The 14,000-nt window shown below is 33.2% G+C and overlaps 2 protein-coding genes across 2 annotated transcripts; one reads left to right on the plus strand and one right to left on the minus strand.

Moving 5' to 3' along the window:
• Positions 1–3,213: 3,213 nt before the first annotated feature.
• Positions 3,214–4,477, minus strand: LOC120261822 (probable methyltransferase At1g27930). Its single transcript, XM_039269816.1, has one exon. It carries the CDS (start codon positions 4,093–4,095, stop codon positions 3,283–3,285), a length of 813 nt encoding a protein of 270 aa, XP_039125750.1. The 5' UTR covers positions 4,096–4,477; the 3' UTR covers positions 3,214–3,282.
• Positions 4,478–7,341: 2,864 nt separating this feature from the next.
• On the plus strand, positions 7,342–8,745 carry LOC120262044. The gene is made up of 2 exons (XM_039270094.1): positions 7,342–7,974; positions 8,347–8,745. Exons 1-2 carry the CDS (start codon positions 7,375–7,377, stop codon positions 8,587–8,589), a joined length of 843 nt encoding a protein of 280 aa, XP_039126028.1. The 5' UTR covers positions 7,342–7,374; the 3' UTR covers positions 8,590–8,745.
• Positions 8,746–14,000: the final 5,255 nt, after the last annotated feature.

Below are 14,000 nucleotides of genomic sequence, written 5' to 3' on the forward strand. Positions count from 1 at the left end.
TTGTGAGTCTGTGATCATATCGCCATCTGTCTGATGGCCTCCTTATAAATATTGGTCTATTTAAATGCTCATTAAATTAATCTTTCATAACATTAATTAGCAAATAGAATGTGTCCATTTTAATTTTCCCTAACTTTAAAAAAAAAAATTCCAGTTAAAAATGGTGTGAGCACATCTTATGGTACTTTATAATTATGTTCTTTCCTTATGAGTAAACTAAAATATTTTATAGAATTTTTTCCCTAATTTGATCGTAATTTTTTATATTTACAATGATAGTTTTATTTTATTTTATCTATTAAAACTATCCTAGAGGTCATCTTAAAAATCACTAAAATGTTTCTGCTGTTAAAACTTATGGATTTATTTTAACCCTTTTTTTTAACTATTGAATTTCTTTTTTTAAAAAAATCTATTTATCATTATAGTAGATAATATATTAAAATAATATTTTTTAGGCTTATAAATAATTAAGACAACAAATAAAAATAAAATATATACAAAAATAAATAAATATATATGACTTTTACATTTACAATAAGCTAATTTGTTCTCTATTGATATTAAATAATATAATAATTGTTAATTTAGTTTAAATATGCGAAAAGAGAAATGTAAAAGGAAATCATGTCCAATTTTTTTTAAAATAAATTGTTTTAAACAAATTAAAATACAAATGAATTTTAGAAAATGTGGGAGGTTTGCTATTTTAAAAATGATATAATAATTTTTAAAAGCAATCGATTGGTATGCATTTGTGCTGACTACACATTTGACAAAATATCTCCATAATTTTTTTATGAATAGCATTGAGACTGTTATGATACATGCCAAAAAACATAAAATGAAATGAAATAAATTAAAACAGGAAAAAGTCTAAAATCCTAGTTCTAGATATGCTCCCCATTCGGCAAACTGAGACCAAGCAAAGGCTGTAGGCATAGGACAATAAGAGTGAGTGGTGGTTGTGACCGGATCTAATCTCATCCTCTCTTTATAAATATTGATCAATTCAAATGTACTTATGAAATTGATCTCTCATAAATGTTGGATTTGGAAATGAATTCCGTAGCTAACCAAAAGTCTCCTATTTTTGACTCTAACTAGTTCCCCTTTTCTAATTTTTGAAGTGGGGTAAATTTTTAAGTGGATTGTTACATTTTGACTTATTTTTATTTTAATTATCAAATTTTAATTTATATTAATTTAGTCATTCAACATTAATTTGATTTTATTTGGTAGTAAATCAAGGGACTTTGGCCTCAAATGAATAATGTGACTTATTTTTGATGATATGTACACCTCTAATAGACTCAATAATCTATCATAGAAAAAATTGACTCAGATTTTTAAACAAACATATAATCAATGGGGGTCAAAATCTTGGATTTATTACTTGGTGACATCAAATTAAAGTTGAGTAATCGAATTAATACAAATTAGAGTTTGGTGATCAAAATAAAAATAAAGCAAAATTTAGTAATTTAATAAAAAATTTACCCTTTGAAATGAGTTGAGTTCCCTTCTTCTTTGGCTACCAGCTAGACTGCCCTACCCAAGTTATTAGAATGAATTGTCAAAGCCTTTAATTCGCAAACAAAGAATTCTTCTCTTTTGGAAACTAGTGGAAGTGCTATTCCATAATCAATCCTGCTTTCTTTGGTTTATTTAAGACATTCGGTTGCCATTAGAATGTGTTCATTTTTAATTTTACTAAATTTTAATTTTCTCCCAGCAAAAGATAGTGTGAAAATTCTTGATATAATTTAATTTATTTTTTTAAGAAATCATGTATGGAACTCTCATATTTTACTGTTTGATTACACAAATGTTGGTTGTATTTTGGGTTAGTGCTTTAGGCCTCTTTTTGAGAAAAGGCGACAAAGATTAGAGCCGGGCGACGCTGACGCTGTGGGGAGGCAGCGCCAGCCGAGCCCACGTGCTCACCTGCAGTGGGGACGTGAGGTTCGATCTCGGGTCTCCCCGAAACGAGCAGCCCTCTGTGAAAGGCCTGTCTCAATTGACCCAGCGCCGTTGGTCTTTTGCGCTTTTTATCAAAAAAGATAGTTTAATAAATAAATTACAAAAGAAATCACGAAATAAAAGGATCAAGTAATAATGAACAATAAAATTTCATGCCTAACAGACGTATAATATATATATATATATATATGCTTGAAAAGTAAAATTTAACTACATGATGGAATGACTGGTGTTCATTCACTATTTCACTGAGATAGAAAGAGGAGAGAACACAAAACAAAGTGTGTGGGTCCATTCGGCCGTTCTAGCATTGCTTCCAAATGAGTTACATGAAATGGAATAAATGAGGAAAGAGATAGGTGCATGCATTGTGTCTTGGGGTGCCATGAATGCTCACTTACTATATCAACAATATATTATATCCTTTTATAGGAGAGATATTATAATTATTTACATATATATGCATAGTCCACTGCCATTTCTTTTTTTAAAAAAATAATTAAAATATATAACTATCATTGTCTCTTTATTTATCTTTTTGTTTTTACTTGAGTTATTAGCCTAATTCTATCAATATATAAAGTTGAAATCTTAGACTTGAATAAATGGAGAAGGTACCAAAATAATAATAATAATAATAATAATAACATTTGTGTAAGTTAAATGTGAGTTTTTGAGTAAGTGACTTAGGTAGGTTTCATTTTTAAAATTTAATTTTAAGACAGAATCAAACTAAAACCTACCCTAAGTTTAAAACAAATTTTTGAGAACTTAAATCTACCATTAGCAGTAAATCATGAGTTATTAATTTTTTTTTTCTTCCAATAACCATATCTATATATAAAATTACAAAACTAAGTTTTCATGACAATCAAAATCATCTTTTTTTTTCTATTCAATGAAATTTTTTTTTCCTATTTAGATCAAACCTAATTCCCGAAGCACTCAAATGGTCCACAAAGCACTGACTCTCCAAATAAGGTTCATTGCAAAACTAGAACATTCTCTGTTTTTACAGACAATATATGATGATGATACTATGGTTGTTCTATTTTTTTTTTAATCAAATCATAATAAAGTTTTCTTTTACTTTTTATATATATATATATATATATATATAAAACATCCCCTCTATCCTCCCCTGAATCTATATATATATATATATTTAAAAAGCAAATAAGAACTACAATATAAATAGAGAAAAATAGTAAAAAGTGCAGCGCCATTAACTTGCTCTAAATTTTTATATAAATAAAAAAAGGGAAACTTGCGAAGAAGACCCTTAAGTTTTGGAGAATCTCAACAAAACTGGGTGGCAGAGGTATGGTTCTTAGCCGGAGGGATTTTGAAATGCCAGATTCTTCCGGTGCCGCCGACCAAGTACTTCTTGCAAAGGAATTCCATGGCGAACGTCTTCTCGACCTTGCGATCGACGTCGTGAAGGAAGACATGGGTGTCACCGGGACGAGTCCTGGAGCGGGCCATCACGGCGGCGGACCAGATCGCTCCCATCCGGCCGGGTGCCTCGTTGAAGTAGCCTCGTGGAGCGTCAATCATGATCAAATCCCATTCGCGATCGTAGATCGAGCTTGGGAGGTCGGCGAGGGCCAACGGGCAGCGATGATTGTCCTTGAGATAAGCGTGCGGAGGGAGGCATGAGGGCTCGGATTTGTAGCTCTGGAGGAGATGATCGGCGTCGGAGAGATGGGTGGGGTAACGGACGGTGTGGGCGGTGAGATCGGGGGCGGATTGGAGGACGGATTGGGTCCATTTGGGGTCTTCTTCGAGAAAGACAGTGGTGCCGGAGGGGTTGAAGGAGGTCCACATGATGGAGTCATGGCCGAGGCCGAAGACGAGGAAGTTGCAGGGAGAGATGGATCGAAGGACGTCGAAGGAGAGACGGATCTCGGAGAGTGATTGTTGGGGAACGATTGAGGATGTGGCGTAGTGGAGGATGGCTGGACGGAGATCGGAGCTAGCGGGAGGGATGGGGCAGAGTGATGGGATTGAAGGGCGGAGGACGGTGGAGATCATCATGGCGCCGCAGATGAGGAACGCCGCCGTGAGGAGGATGAACCATGGCCGTTCCGGGAACGACCTCATCATCACCATCGCCGGCGATGGATTCCGGGATTCTTTGCTTCAACTCGGTACGTCTCGTTGCTCTTCTCTCTTTCGCTTGCCTTTTTTTTAAAAAAATTAATTAATTAATTAATTAATTTTCGTTTGCCGGGGAGATGATTGCGGTGGTGAGTAATATAGGGCTTGGCACCGTACTATTGCACTTGGAATGACGGAAATGCCCTTACGGTGGTAGTAATGTGAGGGGTCGGTGCTTGGTTTTACCTTGGAATTTGATTTGTATTAAGGCCCGTCTGGTGGACATGATAAGATATGGACAAATATAATATGAGGACCGGATAAAAATAGGAAAGGATATATATCTTATCATTTGTTTAATGCGCACCTGATAAACATTAGATAACAATTTTGTTATCATATTTTATGTTTGAAGTGAATATGAATGATATGTAGGGAGATAAAATTACCTTTTATAATATATAGTTATATGTTCTTTTTTTTTAAAAAATAGACTAACAGATAGTAGCTAGATATAATATATTATCATATCCTATTATTTTTATTATGTCCACTAAACGGACTCTAAAGGTTAATATTAATTTTAAAATATAATATTCAAATAAATCATAGGTATTTAATTCTTTAAAAGGAATATTGATGTTTATTTTTTCTTGAACAAAGACAAAAGTAGACTTCCAAAAATGGTTGATAGTGTTGTTGCCTTTATATATAGCCATTGGCCCATTGATATATAGAAAAATTGTACAATGAGCGTTATGATATGTAATAAATTTTTGAAAATTTGGTAGATAATCAAATTGATGGCCAATTAAATAACATGGATCAAAACTGGTATTTTAAAAACCTAACACACATCTCACTTTCCAAAATTATCAAATAATTAGTAATAATCAAGTGAATGATAGCGTGTAATACACATACTCAATCTAGCAATTTTTTAAAGTCAATCATCAATTACAAGACTAAAATTACAAGTAAAAATACACTTTTAAGATAAAGTTTTTAAAATACTTGAAGACCGATTCACTAAACATATAAAGGGTACAAAGACATCCAAGATAAAATATATGTAATTAATAGTCGCTACGCAACAATACAGCATTAATAAAACATATATGGAATTATAAGTCGCTACCCAACAAAAAAAATATATTCTTTTGTATGTTGGTGAACAAACAAAGAAATGTAGCAAGGATGCAGATGTTTTAATCATGGTAAATTATAAGGGGGTAAATTTGGGGAAAAAAAGATATTTAAGAGGATATCAGTTGGTCACGTGAATAATTGTACGGGCAAAAGATAGTGAGGGGGACACGAGGAGTGAATCCAGTAGTGTAGAAAATGTCAAAAAGTTTTGGTGCTGTGTACTACGTGTAAGGCTTGGTTTGGTTCCACGCCATGCCACTAGTCCCAATTCATCCTCTCTTTGTGTTTTCTATCTTGTCTCCTTTACACCTTTAAAAGTCACCCATAAAACACACCTGAAGGTGCTCACCTCACCCTTGATATTTTACCCTGGAACTGCAATTCCCAATAGAAGTTTGACACCTGTATTGGTACAGTTGTTTTTAGTTTTCCCTAGTTAATTTTTTATTTGTACTAAAATTATTTACAATTTGAATCCTTTCCCAACATTCCATGCACCCACCTAAAGATTTTGGGAAAAAAAGAAGGCTGAATCCACTGAGGACCCGGGCGACGCTGCATGGCCTCGGTGAAATAAGTGGGGGTGGGGCATGCACTTGGGCACTTGGAACCATCCGTACTACAACTACTATTCACAACTCACGAAATGCGCCTCACTCAATAATCAAACTCTCATCACTGCTGGGAGGCTGCGTCGACGACCAGTGTACTAATGGGACCCAAAGGTCATTGGCTAAGGGAGAAGTTTTTGCTTTCATCCTTTATTGTTAGTGTTTGCTGAGATTTCATTTTACACGAGTAGCTTTTAGTTTAAAAAAATACACATATGAATAGTAATGAGTAAAAATAATAATATTTTTATTTTTTATTTTTTAACTAAATGAACTGTACAGTAATACACATAGAACCACCTTCACAAGTTTTGTGGATACTTCCGGTCACAATGCTGCATTTTACTTTTCCATCTCTTCATCTACATATATATTCATATTGTTAAAGGTTGTTTATACTTTCTAGTACGAGCCATTTTAACATGCTGAATATTAAAGAAATGGATGCAACCCTTTGAAATTGTATCATTATTAATGTAATTAAGTTTTTTATATAATAAAATTTCAAGTGGGACTTGATGACGAGTGTTGTAGGAAATTAATATTGGCATATTGGCATATTGGCAAATTCCAATAAAATAAAATAAATAAATAAATAAATAAAAGCAGTACTCCTTGGTTGGTTTGATAGGTAGTAATGAGGAAACTGTGAAGGAGATCATACAAGTGGCAGTACCGTCTGAAGGTAAATGACTGTCCAAATGAATAACACTAAACGATAATTAATGTGTTGTCTCTATTGCATATTCTCTAGGATGAAATGCATGATAATCAGACATATAACTTGCGATTCTTGCTTCTTGGAGGCCAATAACAAATTAAGTGAGGGTAAATATTATAATTTTCATTAAAAGTGCCATTTGGCCACTAGCTCTTCTTTCTGTTCTTTCACACATACATACATAATATTGTCATTAATTTTAGATAATTGCTGATGTAGTTAATTATATATGCGTTTAGACTTTTATATAATGACAAACACTGACGCTTAATTATCTTTGTGTTATATTACAAGTAATTAATGTGGGAGAAGTGAAAAATAAATACGGTTGTATTTTTATTCAGAAACTCTAACAAGAATTTAATTAAGTACCATCTCAATTGGTAAAACACTATACATTTATCTTTACTTATGAACTTATGAAAGGAGATCAATCATGCATTCCTGCTACAATTCTTATTTCTCAAATAAAATATCTTTTTTTTAAATTCATTCAAAAGGCCCAAGTTCTTATTTTCTCAGCCCATCCACGCAGGTACACGTTTAACTTATCAAGCACCTTCGAAAGAGGCCTCACCAACCAAATTGAAGCAGTCCATCTCCAAAAACCCACCGAGCACGAACAAATCGCCACGTGTCCAAAGACGTGTCATCCCCTCAACACGTGCCTCTCTGCATGCTTCTCTCCTACCTTTTTTCCATAACCACCCTCATTCTTCTCCAAAATTATACCTCTCTAATCCCTCTCCCTCATATCCCATTCCTACTCTTCTTCACTTCTCTGTCTCACTCTCTCCATTGCTCTCAAAAATGTCAGGTCTATCCCTTGGTGTAGCTCCACCGTCCGATCATGTTCAGACGGAGGAGATCAAGCCATCATCATCAAACCAGAAGCAACCAACGGTGATGAGCGGTGTGATGGGATCCCTCCGTGTGATTGAGCTCCAACTTGTGGCCTTCATCATGGTCTTCTCCGCAAGCGGGCTAGTCCCATTCCTGGATCTCATATTTCCAGCCTTCGCCTCGGGATACATCCTCCTTATATCCCGTCTAGCCTTCCCGGCCGTCCGATCCAGATCGAACGGCGGGAGGGAAATCTTCAATGGTGGTAAGTTGTTCCGCGGCTACGTGGTAATGGGGACCACTGTTGGATTGTTCCTCCCGCTGGCATACGTTTTGGGAGGGTTCGCCCGCGGGGATGATCATGCAGTGCGGTCTGCTACTCCGCACCTTTATTTGTTATCGTTTCAGATACTAACGGAGAACATAATAAGTGGGCTGGAGATATTCTCACCGCCGGTGAGGGCAATGGTCCCGTTGTTATACACAGTGAGAAGGATTTTTGTGGTTTTGGATTGGTTGTATGATGTTTGTCTTAACAAGACTTTGCCCGCCACCGCCACCTTTCAGGTATATATATACATATATTATTAATTAAATTCGTACTTAATTCCTAGGTAGAACATCTTATTTAATCTCTCTAATATAATCACCGGCTCTCTAATATGATTGCTCCTAGGAGATTTTTCTGTGGAACTCATGTCAGAGACAATTATGTTATAGAAACACAAATTAAATTATATTAGAGGGAGGTATTTATATTTCTCAAAATTTAAAATACAAAAATTTTTTAGGAACAAATCATAAAAAACAAAGGGGAAGATTGACTATATTAGAGTGATTAAATATGGTATTTTATTTAATTTTTATGCATTGCACTTATTTGTTGTTATTTGGTTGGTTTAATCTATGTATATATGTATGTATGTTGATTTGAATTAGGATGTAGCGTGGATGTGGTTTGGAAGGGTGTTAGCCATGGCGAACATGATATACTTTTGCATCAACCTGTTTGGGTTTCTACTGCCCCAGTTTCTCCCAAGGGCTTTTGAGAAGTACTTCAAGGAAAGGGATGAGATCTCTGCAAAGATGGCTGAAGACAAAAGGGCTAGTGCCCCAAATATTCATGGTGGCAGTCAGGATCATGAAGCTAATAAGTCACATGAGACTAAGAAATCTGACTGAATAAATGAATTAATGCGTGTACTATTTGCTTAGTTTTGTTTAATTAGTCACTCACAGCAATCTTGTGTGCAAATTAATGCTAATATGCTTTTATGAGGTTTTTTTTTTGGTGTAAAAGTTAATGTATTTTGCTTGATGGAAGAGTTCGTTTTTTTTGGGTTTGTTTAATAAGTGACTGGTTTTATACTGTGACTCTCTGTTTAATCTACCGGTTTTTATAAGAGTATGGTTTATGGTGATGTTATAAAAAAATTGATTTTAAGTTTAAATTGTAAATTTTAATTTGTATATAACCGTAAGAGCAAATAATGATCATTTAATTAAGGGTACATAAATGGGGAAACTCGCGCGTGATTGTTTAACTTTCTTTGAGAAAGCAACAATGTTAGTTTTGAGGAGAAATTAGTTAATACGTACCTTGAATAAACATCATATTATTTCCATCTCTCAATTTAATAAAAAAAAGTTATCATTTTATAAAAAATATTTTATTGTTTAGGAATTTCAAATTTGTACAAAAAAAAGGAATATTGAAATAGTTGTGAAATAATAATGTCTCATCACCCAATCAGACCAAATTCGGATGTCTCACTGTCATTCTTTTACACCGACATCGTCTAGTCAGATGCGGACACTTTTTTTTTCTTTACTTTTTTACCCACACGAAACAGATAAGTCACACCTAACGTACATTTATTTCTTTATTTATTTACATTCTTTAGAATTTCCTTTTCATAATTCTTATATATTAATACACCCATATTGTGGCCATGTCAAAATTGAAACTCTTTAAGCATCATTATATGATAATATGCTTGATCCATTAACAAGTTGGTTTAGTCAACATGAAAAAACTATGAAAATATTTTTTTAACTACAGAGTTGATTGTTTTTTTCTGACAAAAGCGACAAACCCTCTATATATATATATATATTAAGAGTGTGTGCATGGGATAGAAATTAATTATCTAACTTGTGCATTCAACCAGGGATAAAAAATTTGGGTTGTGAATCGCACCAACGGCTGCTGATCCGTTAAGTATTACTAGACTATGAGCCCATAATTATAATTAATTTATTAAAATATTAAGAGAAAAAACCATTTTACTCTATGCTCAAATTTTTGCATACATGCTATTTGGATTACAGAGTGGATAACATGTTCTTTAAAAAAATTGATATGGTCTTATACGTTTTTAAATTTCTGTTATAAATTTTTTATATCGAATAAGTACATGAAAAAGTGTATGAAATAAGGGGGGGAAAAGTAGAGATAATTAAATATTGTTCCTTGTGAGTGGTTCTCCTTCACACACCAATAATGGACTGTCATATGTCCGAGAAAAAGCCCAACCAGTTAAAGCCATTTTGTTCTTGTGTACACGCCATAGTTCATTGATCCTAATTGGTCCCAAACATACCATGAAGAATATATGCATGTATGTGCCTATCTTCTTTTTGTATATTATATATATATATATCTTTAAGAGAAATTTGGTATATTAACAAAATATAAAAAATTAAAAATAAGATCAGCAAGAGTAAAAAAATATTACTGAAAACCATTTAATCTATTAGTATTGAGTCCCCACACAAAATATGTTGTGGCCGATTAAAAAAACAAATTCAAGCTTTAATTCATAGAAAATAAGAGCACAAAGATTATATACCATCTGTTAGCGTTTTACGCAATATGTTCATGCTAGATATATATACATATTGGTTGTTTATAATTACAAGAAAAATAAATAAATAAAAATTAAAAATACAAACTGATGGTTCCGGTGGGGGTGTGATGTGCTAATGTCACTCAAAAACTCACTCAAGATTTGAACACACACAGTCAAGCATCAAGAGAAAGAAGACAAGCAAATTGGTAACCCAGTTCGGCACAACCTTACCTACATCTGGGGGTCAGAAACAATAAACTAAAAGAGGTATAAGAACAAGGTGTACAACACTCTCTCACTCTGTCAATACAAAGAATATCCTCTCAAGATTGTCTGACGGCCACACACTCAACTCTCACCGAAGAGTTTCTTACTTGTTGGCTTATCCTAAATCTTTAAGCATGATCTCTTATATAGACGCACCGATGTCTAATAAAATTATCTCTTTTAGAATTCTCCGCGGCTTCCTAACTTGGACACCTTCCAAAGTTAGATGTTGCAATACCCAGTTACAACATGACCCACCTTACTGAACATGACTGAGTTCTAGCCAGATGCACCCGAATCTGCGACCTTCAAACTCCCGGTTTCTTCAGTCTGTCTCGTAGCAGTTGACTCGACCAGAGCTTCTCCTGCCTGCAGCTGCTTCCTTCCTCTAGTCACTTCAGTAGGTCACCCTCTCCCGAGGACGTGCCTACCAAGGCACACGCAACCATCTCACCAAAGATAGCAACCGAAGATCTCCCGATATTCTTTCCAAACTTAGCCCAAGTTTGGTCTTCCCAAATGATTTTCGATTGACTCTTACAAATATTGTTACAAACTTAATCTCATCTTCATCCAAGTTTAGCCTTCAATATCTTCAAATATGATCTTCAATCATCCATGCTTGGATCTCCTGAATTTCTAATTATATCTCTTACAAGCTCTTATCAATCTCCTCACATGATTTAGACTCCATGAATAATTCCGCCCATAGATAGCTCTTGGATCTTCCTTCGAATAGTGTTGCTAAATATGGTATTGCTAATCTCCTTGGTTTCTTCTTACATTGTTTAGTTTGTGTTTTGAGATACCTTCACACCAAACTAAGCCTTGTGTCTTCTAATAGCTTCATACAATCTTCATAATCTGGAATTTTAGCCAGTGATAGAATATCCTTCTCTCTCTCCAAATAAATCTTTATTAAAAGGAGTTATATCAAAGATATGAATCATGGATCTTACCAATGATAGATAATCATTCCTAAAATAAAACTTACCTTTCTTGAAGAGATCCTATAGACTTGATGGATTTTTCAAAAATAGTTTATCATCACATGACTTTAATGAGAGGAAAATCTTCTAAATAAAATCTCCACCTTGATCTTCATATCTTTGAAGCTTCATTAATATTTCGTCACATCATCATTCTTGTCACCTCTTCATTTGATGAGTAACCACATTGCACATCACCTTTCTCTTGCCATGTGTTGAAATTAATATGAGACTAGGTTAAAAACAAGTTATATTATCGAGGGGGGTTGGGGGTGATGAGTGCCCATCAACCTTTATATTAAAGATCAATAATAATTAGTAAATAAATAAATAACATAGGCGCTTGCTTCTACTACTAAACATAATAAACCAAGTTAGATGTCACTCCATAATTATTATATGCATGAATAGCAGCATCTCATGATTCAATGTATAAAAAAATAAATAATAAAATTTGAATTTAATCAAAAGTGATCTATGAAAATATAGAAAGATATTAATTACTATTAGTTAAAAAAAAAAAGAAAGAAACTCAGAAAAGATAAAGTAAAATCAAAGACTAATACGTGGATCAAATTGTTAATCCCGTGATACAATGGTGAGTCATCATAAAAAGAAAGGAAGGACACTAGCAAATCTTTCGGTTGCCAAAGGCTCATGCCACTAAAAGCCAGACCGCTTTCTTTAAGTTAACAGCCACCCTGCTCATTTCTAGAAACACCCCTCTAAAATCTCTAAACTTTTTCTTTCTTTCTTTTTTTTCTTTTTGATGGAAATTGATAAAAACACTCCCAAAGTTTACAATATGCACAGATTCTCCCCCTAAATTTGAATATCCAAAAAAACCCCTTTTTTTTAAATACAATGATTTTTTAACCCCCCAAGCATCTAACAGTGATTGGTAGAGTTAATTTGGAATTTTTTTTACGAAATTGTATTTTGCTAGGGAAGTTGTGGCAAGTGTGACATGGTTTGGCCATAATGCCATTGAGTGCAATGAGTTTCTATTTAAACATGAGGTTTCTGTTTAAAATATGAGATTTCTATTTAAAATATGAGGTTTTGTTTAATAAGTACATGCATTACTCTTCGTTATAACCTAAATTCTTTTTTAGAAACTTATTAAAAATTTAATGTAAATATCGCTATTTCCATATAATAAAGAACGACCATCTTTATGCTTCTTGTCTTTATTTAACTATCGATGTTTTTGTTTAATATATTGTCTTTATATTTAAAAAAGTGTTTAAATATCGTTGTTTCTATTTAAATATATACGAGTGATCAAGATTAATTGGTTTTTATACCCAAGATTAATTTGTCATGTAAATATTGGTTTTTCTTTGTAAATATCAGTATTTCTGTTTAAAAAATAAGTTTTCTGTTCAAGAAATGAGGTTTCTATTTAAGAAATGAGTTCTCTGTTTAAGAAATGAGTACATGCATTACTCTTCATACTAACATAAATTCTTTTACTTGTAGTTATAAATTTGTTTGTAGTTATAATGTAATCATGCTAACCTAAATTCTTTTCCACAAACTTATTAAATTTTTAATGTAAATTTCGTTATCTCCATATAATAAAGAACGATCGTCTTTATGCTTGGTTGTCTTTGTTTACCTATAAATGTTTTTGTTTATTATATTGTGTTTACATTTAAAAAAGTGCTTAAATATCGTTGTTTCTATTTAAATATGTACGAGTGACGAAGATTAATTGGTTTTTATACCCAAGATTAATTTATCACGTAAATATTGGTTTTTCTTTTTAAATATCAATATTTCTGTTTAAAAAATGAGTTTTCTGTTTAAAAAAATGAGATTTCTGTTTAAGAAATGAGTTTTCTGTTTAAAAAAATGGGTTCTCTGTTTAAGAAATGAGTTCACTGTTTAACATATTATTTTGTTTTTGTTTCTGTTTAACAAAAAGGAATGCAAAAAGAATGAAAAAATTTATGCAAAAAGATATAACATGATGTGATTGGGTGGTTGTTTTCCCACCATTTTTAAGGGTAATGATGGAATTTCATAACATGGAACCAGTCCTAGTGACCTTAAAGGGGCAAAAAAGAAGTGAAACAATAAAGAAGGGTTGTCTGAGGTAGTCAAAATTCACAGGGGCTGTTTGGGAAGTTTTAAAATGTTTGAGAGATAAACAGTAATTTTCCTTTTTTTCCGTATAAACCTCCCGTAGAGTAGTATTAGCATGGGAATATGTTTTGGGAATGACTTAGGTGAAGTTAGATAGATGTAGTTTGTATAGTTCACCATTAATATTGTGACACGTGTTCCAAATATATATAAATATATAACAACTTTCCTATAATGCCCTCACTTTATTTTTAAATTACTTATCTCATGCCACGTGTCAAACATCCAATAATGAACTACACTAACTACATCTATATAACTTCACCTAAGTTATTCCCATATGTTTTTGCTTATGTACCTTATTAAGGTTCTCGTGTTAAAATTTTGGTTTGGG

This window comes from Dioscorea cayenensis, chromosome 5, assembly GCF_009730915.1.
Source record: "Dioscorea cayenensis subsp. rotundata cultivar TDr96_F1 chromosome 5, TDr96_F1_v2_PseudoChromosome.rev07_lg8_w22 25.fasta, whole genome shotgun sequence".
NCBI lineage: Eukaryota > Viridiplantae > Streptophyta > Magnoliopsida > Dioscoreales > Dioscoreaceae > Dioscorea > Dioscorea cayenensis.